Source organism: Vicugna pacos, chromosome X (genome assembly GCF_048564905.1).
Source record: "Vicugna pacos chromosome X, VicPac4, whole genome shotgun sequence".
Classification (NCBI taxonomy): Eukaryota; Metazoa; Chordata; class Mammalia; order Artiodactyla; family Camelidae; genus Vicugna; species Vicugna pacos.
This window is the reverse complement of record NC_133023.1, coordinates 77527007-77538610: the sequence shown is the minus strand read 5'-3', so window position 1 is coordinate 77538610 and position 11604 is coordinate 77527007. Positions and strand designations below refer to the sequence as shown.

At 37.4% G+C, this 11604-nt stretch overlaps 1 protein-coding gene across 3 annotated transcripts; it reads left to right on the top strand.

Annotated features, from left to right (window-relative positions):
• Positions 1-8606: 8606 nt before the first annotated feature.
• Positions 8607-10970, top strand: BEX5 (brain expressed X-linked 5). 3 transcript variants are annotated; one of them, XM_031671509.2, is made up of 3 exons: positions 8607-8735; positions 9881-9947; positions 10379-10970. In XM_031671509.2, the coding sequence occupies exon 3, from the start codon at positions 10407-10409 to the stop codon at positions 10746-10748; it is 342 nt and encodes a 113-aa protein (XP_031527369.1). In that variant the 5' UTR covers positions 8607-8735; positions 9881-9947; positions 10379-10406; the 3' UTR covers positions 10749-10970. The 3 variants fall into 3 exon arrangements, with proteins under 3 accessions (XP_031527369.1, XP_006219297.1, XP_072811856.1); XM_006219235.4 differs by having other exon boundaries at positions 8609-8739; XM_072955755.1 differs by lacking the exon at positions 8607-8735 and adding an exon at positions 9317-9348.
• The last annotated feature ends 634 nt before the right edge of the window (positions 10971-11604 follow it).

The following is an 11604-nucleotide window of genomic DNA, read 5'->3' as shown; positions in this document are numbered from 1 at the left end:
TGCACATTCTTCTCAAACACACATGCAACATTCTCCAGGATAGACCATATATTAGGCCACAAACAAGTCTCAATACACTTTAAAAGATTAAAATTATGCAAAATATCTTCTCCAAAAGCAATGGATAAAACTAGAAATCATTATCAGAGGAAAACTGGAAAATTCACAAAAATGAGCAAATTTTAAAACACACTAGTGAACAAAAAATGGGTCAAAGAAGAAATCACAAAGGCAATTAGAAAATATTTTGAGGTGAATGAAAACAAAAACACAGCATGCCAAACTTATAGGATGCCGCTAAAGCAGTACTGAGGGGAACGTATAGCTATAAGCATGTACATTAAAAAGGAGGGGCACACTAAACACAAAACTAGCAGAAAGAAGGAAATAATAAAGATCATATAAGAAATAAACAGTGACTAGAAATCAATCCACAACATCTTCAATATGGAATTACCCTATGATCCAGCAATACCATTCTTAGATATATACAAAAAATAAAAATAAAAACAGGTATTCAGACAGGAATTTGTATACAGATTTTCACAGAAGCACTATTCACAGTAGCCATTAGATGGAAATAGTCCAAATGTCCATCAGCTGCTGCATTGATAAAGAAAATGTAGCATATCAATCAATATAATATTACTCAGCTATAACAAAGAATGAAGTAGTAATACTACATGAGTGAATTTTGAAAACATTATGTTAAGTGAAAGAAGCCAGAAACAAAAGGTCATGTATTGCATGGTTCCATTTATATGACATAACAAGACTAGGAAAATCCACAGAAACAGAATGCAGATTAGTGGTTGCCAGAGGTTGTGGGGAGGGAGTAATGGAGAATGATTGCTTAAAAGATATGGGGTTTTCTTTTGAGGTGATGGAAAATTTTTGGAACTAGATAGGGGTGATGGTTGCAAAACACTGTTAATGTACTAAATGCCACTGAGTTATACACTTTCAAATTGTTAAAATATTGAATTTCATGTCAGAAAATTGTATCTAAATTTTAAAAAATGGTTTAAGTACTGTGCTAGAGAGAATTCTAAGATGTTTGCCCACAAGATTCTAGACTTCTCATTATTCTAACACATAATAATCAAGGCACTTCTGCAATTTGATTTTGCACCTGTAATTAAAGCCCAGGGGTAAGGTGGTTGGGTATAGCTTCATGGTAGAGCATATGCTTAGTATGTGTGAAGTCCTGGGTTCAATCCTCAGTACCTCCATTAAAAAAAATAAAATCCTGAATGAATTGACAGTTAAAATGTTGAGATTATCTGGGTAGATTGGGCTTAATCACTTGAGCCATTCAAAAGTAGACAATTTTCTAGACAAACAAGTTTATTCTGTACAGCACAGGGAACTATATTCAATATCTTACAGTAGCTTATGGTGAAAAGAATAGGAAAATGAATATATGTATATTCATGTATGACTGAAGCATTGTGCTGTACACCAGAAATTGACACAACATTGTAAACTGACTAGACTTCAATATAAATAAATAAATAAATAAATAAATAAATAAATAAATAAATACAAACAAACAAACAAACATTAGGAATTTAAAAAAAAAGTAGACAATTTTCTCCAGCTGGCAGCAGAAGTGCAAATCAGAGAAATTTTAAGTGTGAGAAGGATTTGAAATAAGGGTAGTTCTCTCTTGCTGGGATTGCGGGAACCACATGGTAAGATATGAGACCAGACTCTGGTTGCTGAGAGCAGTCCCTGGATGATAGCTAGTAAGAAAACTGAGACTTCAGTCTTGCATCCCCAAGGAACTGAATTCTGACAATAATAAAAATGTGCTTAGAAGCAGATTTTTCCCTAGGTTTGCCACTAGATGAGGACACAACAAGCCAACATCTTGATTTCAGCCTTGTGGATTCTCTGAGCAGGGAACACATGGCCATGCTGTGTCTGATTTCTGACCTATAGAAACTGTGAGGTATGTTGGATATGCCTCTAAGTTTGTGGTAATTTGTTACAAGGCAATAGAAAACTAATACAGGATTTACTATATTTACTGACATGGAAATGTGTCCAAATATACTGTTGAATTAAAACAATCTCAGAAAACTACATAGGAGGCAATTAAATATGTGCATATAATATATATTACGTATTATTTTAGTAATATATTTTAATAAAGAAAACAATTTCCATGGTGTGTTTAAGATTAGGAAAGCCATTAGAATCTTCTTTATTTCTACTGCAGAAGGGAGATTTATCTTAAATTATTCTTGTTAATGTTATCAAGAAAGACTGAGTTTTAGTAGCATTTGAATACAAAGCTTTCTTTAACAAAATCTAAGCTTAACAAAGAAATGTTTTACACTGGCTGATAGAATTTTTAAAACAATTTTCCCACTAGTCATTGCTGTGTGACTCATGCTATATTACAATGTTTCAAATGTTTTAAAGCATTTGACGCAACAAAAGAACAAATGATCTCTTATCACCATGAAATTTTACAACTTTTAGCATGAGAAAGAAAGTTGTATTTATTTTTTTAGAAAACTTAGTTGAGCCGTGAACAGTAGTTTCTTGTTTCAAGTAAATGGGAAAAACGTAGTGACTTTAAAACTTTATTTTTCTTCAAGCTTTAATCTTGGTGGTCAACATAGTTCTGTGCCTTTCTTAAAGGAGAAATTCACATTTATGATGCAATTCTTGCCTGATTCAATAACATTTTCTTTTACATAAGTATATGCAGAGAGAATGATTTCCAATAATATACACAAAACTGGATGGTTTTATTTTTGAAAAACAATACAATCCTCAAAATTAAACAATTTAAAAAGAACAGAGACAAATAAAAATGGAAGAAACAGTAATTACAGATCAATGAAGAATGTGTGTGTATGTGTGTGCATGTGTGTGCACGTGTGTGTGTGTTAACCAATTTCAGGGTTTACCAAAATAGATTGTTTGCTTGTACAGAAATTTGAGGGAAATGTATTCAGTTTGGAACTTTCCCTTCAACCTAAAAATTTGTTTTTAAGTGTTACTCTGTTTAGAAGCTATGCAATATCCTGAATACTAAAGAACAATTTTAAGTATTATTTCATCCTTGCTTGAGCTAAGGAAATATTTCTATGCATAAATACATACAAAATAAAATTTATGAAAGAATATATAGCAAACTCCTTCACTTTCTACATTATTCATGTCTGTATTACTTTACTTTTTAAAACCCAATCATTAAGGATAACAAAGATGTTTAAAAATAGAAGCTGAATTACAGTAAGAATTAAAGAAAACCCATCAGCAAATTAATGGGATGATTTTTAAAAATTCATCAAAGTGTTTCCCAAACTTGCCTGATCCTCTGAATTACTTGGAGTACTCCTTAAAATGCAAATTTTCATGTCCCATTCCAGACCTACTAAATTAAAACCTCTGGAGGATGAATCTGTGTATTTAGGTGTTATTTACATATCTAAGATGTCATCCAAGAAGGAGTAGATTTATAAAATCCTGGCAGATCAGGCTTAACAACAAGAAGAACCCTAAAAACTAAAAACAAACAAAACAAAAACATAATTTTGCTGTTCAAGTGAAGGAAGTACAAAGGATCCATGCACAAAGATGTTGACCAAAACTATGCTTGTAGTAGAATAAATAGGGAAAAAAATCTAAATGTGTACCAACAGGAAAACAAAAAATGAATTACAATTATACAATGGAATACTATACTGCTATAAAAATAAATGACCTATGTCTATATATATAAGCACAGATGAATCTCAAAAACATGATTTCTAAGAAAAATGCATTGTGTGTTTGTGTATGCATGCATATAGGCGTGGATGTATTACATATATACATACATACACAAATTTAAGGTATATAAAATAACTGTGATTATACGTATACATACACACATATATTTATTATATATTTTCAAACTATATATATTATAAAAACATGGAGATATGCTATATTCTCTCAACATACTTTTATATGATGCCAATATTTCCTAAATCAGTATGATTGATTACAACCTGTGTTGGTGAGAATGTGAACAGACAACCTTTCCGGAGGGCCATTTTCATATACACATTTACTGAAACAGTATACTAGTAACTGTAAATAAATGGAAATAATACCAAAATGAATAAATTGGGGATTGGTTAAATAAATTATGGTAATTTGAACACTTTTTAGACATTGAAAACAGGGACAGCAGTTAAATTGTTACTACCCTGAAAACATATTTGAGGAAATAAAAAAGCAAGTAGCAGGACAGTTTATGATATATTATTCCATTAAAATAGATGCATAAATAAATTATGTGAGTATGGTAGTGAGTAGAGAACATTTAGTAAGACTACACACTAAAATATTTATCTTTACACAAGTTTATATATATATATATATACACACACACATATATACATATATACATACACATATATTTTATATAAGAAATCTCCAAAGACAAAAATTAGGCTCATCTTTAAGAAAATTTCATATAGAATGAATTAAACTAAATTTTTTTAAATGACCATTTGATCTTTACCTGACTCAAACAATTCAGAAAAAAATAATATGCCTTTCTAGATGAAAAGAAAGTGATAAAGTAAATGTAGCAAAATGTTAAAACTGGGGACTACAGTGAAGGACATGTGTGGATTCCTTGCACTATTTTCAAATCATTCTGTAACTTTGAAATTATTTCATAATAATTTTTCAAACAAGCACTACATAACAATGGGAGCTTTTTGTTGTTGTTTTGTTTTTTTTTTTTTTTTTGCCTATGACATGGATTCCCAATCCTAATATTAAGGATTGTCTAAAGAACCTAAATGCAAGTTTGCAGGCCTGGCTTCAATCTACTGAACTAGAATCTTGAGAGAAGGGTCTGGGAATCTTAATCTCAGGTATCTGTTATGATGTGGCAGGTTTAGAAAACATTATGTGATGACCATGACAAAAGTTTTTTAAGAATAAATGAAATAAGACAAAATGAAATGAAAAATAAAATAAAACAAAAATTTAAAAATATAATAAACCAGTGTTGGTGAACACATAAGAAAACAGGAATGCGGAACCATCAAAGACCTAGAATTGCCAAAGCATTACTGAAGAGAAAGAAAGAGGCTGGAGGAATAATTCTGCCAGACTTCAGACAATACTATAGAGCTACAGTCATCAAGACAGCATGGTACTGGTACCAAAACAGACATATAGACCAATGGAACAGAATAGAGAGCCCAGAAATGAACCCACAAACTTTTGGTCAACTCATCTTTGACAAAGGAGGCAAGAATATACAATGGAATAAAGACAGTCTCTTCAGCAAATGGTGTTGGGAAAACTGGACAGCACCATGTAAAACAATGAAGCTAGAACACTCCCTTACACCATATACAAAAATCAACTCAAAATGGATTAAAGACTTAAACATAAGACAAGATACAATAAACCTCCTAGAGGAAAACATAGGCAAAACATTATCTGACATACATTTCAAAAATTTTCTCCTAGAAGAAATAAAAGCAAGAATAAACAAATGGGACCTAATGAAACTTACAAGCTTCTGCACAGCAAAGGAAACCAGAAGTAAAACAAGAAGAAAACCTATGGAATGGGAGAAAATTTTTGCAAGTGAAACCGACAAAGGCTTGATCTCCAGAATATATACGCAGCTCATATGACTCAATAAGAAAAAAATAAACAACCCAATCCAAAAATGGGCAGAAGACCTAAACAAACAATTCTCCAAGGAAGACATACAAATGATCAAAAAGCACATGAAAAAATGTTCAATATCACTAATTATCAGAGAAATGCAAATCAAAACTACAATGAGGTATCACCTCACACCAGTCAGAATGGCCGTCATTCAAAAATCCACAAATGACAAATGCTGGAGAGGCTGTGGAGAAAGGGGAACCCTCCTACACTGCTGGTGGGAATGCAGTTTGGTGCAGCCACTGTGGAAAACAGTGTGGAGACTCCTCAAAAGACTAGGAATAGACTTACCATATGACCCAGGAATCCCACTCCTGGGCTTGTATCCAGAAGGAAATCTACTTCAGGATGACACCTGCACCCGAATGTTCATAGCAGCACTATTTACAATAGCCAAAACATGGAAACAGCCTAAATGTCCATCAACAGGTGACTGGATAAAGAAGAGGTGGTATATTTATACAATGGAATACTACTCAGCCATAAAAACTGACAACATAATGCCATTTGCAGCAACATGGATGCTCCTGGAGAATGTCATTCTAAGTGAAGTAAGCCAGAAAGAGAAAGAAAAATACCATATGAGATTGCTAGTATTGGACTCTAAAAAACAAAAACAAAAACAAAGAAACAAACAAAAACAAAGCATAAATACAGGACAGAAATAGACTCATGGACAGAGAATACAGACTTGTGGTTACCAGGGTGGTGGAGGGTGGGAAGGGATAGACTGGGATTTCAAAAATGTAGAATAGATAAACAAGATTACACTGTATAGCACAGGGAAATATACACAAAATGTTATGATAAATCACAGAGAAAAAAATGTGACAATGAGTGTGTATATGTCCATGAATGACTGAAAAATTGTGCTGAACACTGGAATTTGACACAACGTTGTAAAATGATTATAAATCAATAAAAAATGTTAAAAAAAAGAAAAGAAAACAGGAATGCTCATACATTATAGATCCCAAACTGAGACAATATTTTTCAAGGCCAATTTCTATGACAATTAAAAGCATCCATAGTCATATACAGCAATGAGCATTCTAGGAACTTAATACCTTCATGTTAGTATTAAACATTTTATGTACAAAGAAGTTCAATCAACACTATCTTTCATAGTGAAAACTACAAACAGCCCAATATCCATAAACATCCGTGGGAATGGATGTGTGTGTTTTACCTTTATTTTGAAGGTAAATATTTGGAGTGATTTGGAGTAAAATGTGAATGGTATATTTCTTGAGGCAGGGATAATGATGATATTGTCCTTCTACCTCATTTGTATTTCTAAACTTTACTGACAGATTTTTCTGGCACCTTGGGAGCTTGCTCAGCCCAGGCTTAGGACAACCTAGAAGTGCCAGAGATTTTTACATTCTGGTATAACATCTACCAATAAAGGACACACGTCTGTGGATGAATACTCCAGTTTCCCATCTCTAATTGGGATAATTCTGAGGAGCATTCTATATGGTTCCTTAGACTTAGAGGGTTCCCAGCAGGATTGGGCTGACTAGCTTTTGGCTATGTCTGTCATTTGTGCTATATTTAAAAAAAACCTTTTTCATCCTAAAATTATATACAAAATAACATTTTTATATACTATTTTCAATGGTTTCATATCTTTTAATCCAAATATTTAGCGTCTGTATTTAAGTGTATAACAGGAATAACACACTTCATTTTTTTTCCCAAATAGCTAACCAATTATCCCAGCACCATTTCTTCAGTAATCTAACCTTTCCCCACTGATTCAAAATATTTCAATCAGGTTACTAATATTTCTCCATATTTGGGTTTGAAAATTGGCTTTCTCCTGTTTCATTTGTTCTATATTTATTCTGCTATAATATTGTTTTAATATTGTAACTTCACAGTAATTTTTATCCATCAGCATAACTTTCCCAAATTATCGTTCTGAATTGTTGGAACACCTCAGTGTTGCTCTATGTTAGAGGCCATGCTAGAGGCTTTTTGTAAAGTGAAGGCGCGTTAATATAATTAAGATATAATTTAGAGGAGACCAGAAATTTGTCATAGGTCTCAAGATCTGAAATTCCACTAGCAAGACTCCATTAGACTCACTGCCTCATCTCATAAAAGGCCTGCACAGAGACGCTTCACAAGGGAAACCACCAGCTTAGGTTTACATTTCAAAGTCCTTAGAAGGTGGTGTACTGTCCCGAGGGTCTATATTTATAGGATGATTCATTAGCAGAAACAGGTTGCCAAGTTTTTACAACTCGAATCTTATTTTTCAACTAAAAATAACTGTATTGTCTAATTATAACCAAAAAATATATGCATGCTGATGAGAAACAGAACAAAAAACAATCACCCATTCTCTTAAAAACAAAACAAAACGAAACGAAACAAAACAAAACAAAACAAAAATAGAAAGAGAATTAACTAAGATGGACTTTTTTAAAAAAATTTTGACCTCCAACCTATTTTCCAGACTTTCTAGCCTTGCCCCCGCCTCCTACGCCACGGTTCCAGCCTAGGACAAAACCAATACTGTTAGGGGAAATTCTGGACTTTACTTGCTGGGAAGTGGAGGGGAGAGAAGTGGGCATTTAATGGTATAGAAAAGGAAGAAGCAATTCTTTAAAAGCTCCAGCAAGAATCAGGGAAAAAGCAAATACAAACGACAAAATATTATGACCTCTTTGGTGTTGAAGATTGCTAAACAGGAAAATAAATAGACAAGCAAACAAATAAATAAATAAGGGATGGGCAGTACCCAGTGGTATTGGTGGGGAGAGGACGAAAAGAGGAGAAAGGTGGCCCCGCCCATGCTCCCGCTCCCAACCCTCTGCCGCACTGCAGGTACGAACCATAATTGGGGATCTGAGCTCACAGTGACGTAGCCCTTACGAGACCTAGAGCCGACGCTTGGTTTATTCTCTCCTCCCAGTTGCGGTCAGGAGTCGTTTGTGGCTGTGCGCCGGCTCGCTGTTGCCTTGAAGGCGGGCGAGTCTTGGGAAGGAGGAAGTCGTAGGAGCTGACCCCGATCCTTGGCAGGTTGGAGGGCGCTGACTGGGGAGGGGAACGGGGCCTGAAGGGAAAGATCAGAGCGGGTCCAGGACTGGATTCTCTCTAACCTTTCCCCGATGTCCACCCGTTTGGTGCAAGAAATGGAAGTCTTGGAGGGAGGAGATCCAGAGGGGCCAAGGGTTGAGAATGGGGACCAGTTGGGATCTCCTAGGGGGTGGGCGGTCGGATGACATCTAGAAGGGAAGGACCAGAAACGGAGACCGCGAGGAAACGGCCTGATTTCTGCAGGGCGACAGGAGGGGCGCGCAACCGGTGACCCTGGGTTGGGGATGGCAGACTGTATAACGGGTCTAGGGCTCCGTTCCCGGTATTTCTTCTCCACCCTCCGTCCATTTTGGAGCCGGAAACGGTGGGCTGCGGGAACTTGGGGGGAGGGGAGAGGGGAGCGGGGACCGGGGCGGCTGATGCAGAGGATAAGGATAGGGATTAGGTCTGAGAAGCACATCCCTTCGGAGGAGGCGATCGATCAGGAGATTTAGAGATATAGGCGGGGGTGTGGGGGGTGGGTGGCGGCGAAAAACAGTTTCTGGTCCCTGCAGGCCCGCATAAGCGTGGGAGCTGCCTGCGGACCCTGGGGTAAGCATGACAAAGCGCTGACGCCGCCCCCGGTACAGGTTTGCAGTGCCCACGTTACCTCTTCCCCCTTCCATCTTGATGCATAAAATGGTGGGCAGTGGTAGGAGGGTGAGCTCCAGAAAGGCCACTGGGTCCCAAAAGGTCTTGGCAGATACCCATAATGAAATTCTTTATAAATAAACCACGTAGCTACCCAACAAGTTCTTCGGACTCCCCCGCCCCACAAGTTATACATTTGCATTCAAGAAATTGTAATTAGGTGACGGGAAGGACGAGATAGTGGAGATAAGGGTCCCAAAGAAGAGGTTTAACTGGTTTGGAAATAACCATCTTTGATTACAATACCTATTTCTGGAAGGCGAGGTAGCGTGTCGCGGGGCAGGAAAAGAAGCTGTGTGACAGGATGGAGGAGAAAGACAAGGCAGCAGCATTTGACTAGCAGAGTCCTAAGTCAACTGTGGAGCTGTTGCCCCCGATACTTGTCCTTTAATCAAATGAAAAATCCTGGCCGTTGTTGCATTTCCGTCTGCAGGTCTTTAGGTCCGTTGGTGCAGCAGATTTCAAGGCTAAGAAAGGAGGACTGCTTCTGATCCCTGCAGGTATGAGGGGGGAGTGCCTGGGGCCCTCTGGCGTAGGGGGAATAAGGGATCAGAACAAAATCTGGGAGACTCCCAGCCCTACCTGCCCTAGTTAAGTGCAGGAGAGACCTGGCAGGAGTCTAGAAACAGTGGGCCTGTGGCTAGTGAGGGAAGACGGGAGTAGAGGGACAAGCCCTGGGATGCCCCTGAAGGGCTTATCAAGATCTCTAGAAGCTAAAGCCTGGTCTCTCAACCACTGTCCAGCCCACCACCCATCTTATGTTTTGGTGGAGGAGTGGCCCAGGGAAGAATTTTCAGAGAAAATGCTGGGCTTTATGGCAGGGCCGGCTCTGGGGCGCCCCCTAGAGGGCACATGCAGTCTCTCAGATGGGAAAACCTTTGCCGTTAGAGCTCTGAAAGCTGTTGTTACATTCAGTACTTTTGTCTCCTAGGAAGAAGCAGGAAAAAAAAAATCTCAAGATGGAAAATGTCCCCGAGGAAAGCAAAGGAGAGGAGCAGGCTCCAGTGAAGAATGAAGAGGAAGCCCACCCTTTGGGAGGTGGAGATGGCCAGGGACCTGGAGGAAACATTAGAGGGGATTGGGTTCCACCTGCTCAGGATTTTAGAGAGGATATGCCCAATAGGCTTGTCAATAACATTGACATGATAGATGGAGATGCAGATGATATGGAAAGGTTCATGGAGGAGATGAGAGAGCTAAGGAGGAAAATTAGGGAGCTTCAGTTGAGGTACAGTCTGCGCATTCTTATTGGAGATCCCCCTCACCATGATCATCATGATGAGTTTTGCCTTATGCCTTGAAGGCTGAGGTTAATGATCATAAATCCCCTGCTTCTCAAACTTTCATTTTCTTGATGTAGCCTTTACTGTGAACCTTTGGTATTCTGTCATTTTTCTGATTGGAGATTTCATTTTGACTTTTGACTTACTCTGTAGGTTTTTCTGTCAGCAGGGGAGGTTCATCAACTTGCATGCAAAAATGTCTATCGCATATTGTAGAGTTAATAAAGCAGTTTAAAAAGCTGTCTGTAGATATACTATCTCATTTAAAACCACGTGTATTATATATATACACATCAGAATGCAGCCTTTTCTTTATTTTTTCTTGATTATCTTTTTCCCTCACTTTTCCAAAATGTATCATGTGTGTCAGAACAAAAGTAAGAAGCAAATAACTTACCAATCAGCTTATAAAGGGGATGGAGACAATAAACATTTGAGACACAATTTAAAGACATAAATATTATACTACCTCTGGATCTTTAATTTAGAAGCACAAACCTGGTAATTATTACAGATACATTTATTTAAAATCAGCATATGTGTCTGTAAAATGAAGACAGTGCATGCTTTACAGAGCTACTGTGGGAATCAAATGAGGTACTGACTGAACTCTAGCTGCTCTATTGACACATGCAAGGCCCCTGCCCTCTGGATGGCCTTCATATTTAGTGAAGGACCCAAGGAGTATGTCTACCAGCAAGTCCAACTGACCGCCAGGTAGGAGACACTGTTGTACACCTACGCTGCTGTGTCTCCTTTTCCTGGATAATGCCATGACTGCTAGGCACTACTTCCCCTTCTGCTAGGTTTTGCTCCCTCCAGTGGTCCCCAACACTGCTGATGTGCTGGGGTCTTAAAGGTGACAAAGACCCAC

Coding starts and splice junctions, on each gene's coding strand:
- BEX5 (XM_031671509.2), top strand. CDS start 10,407: ATGGAAAATGTCCCCGAGGAAAGCAAAGGAGAGGAGCAGGCTCCAGTG.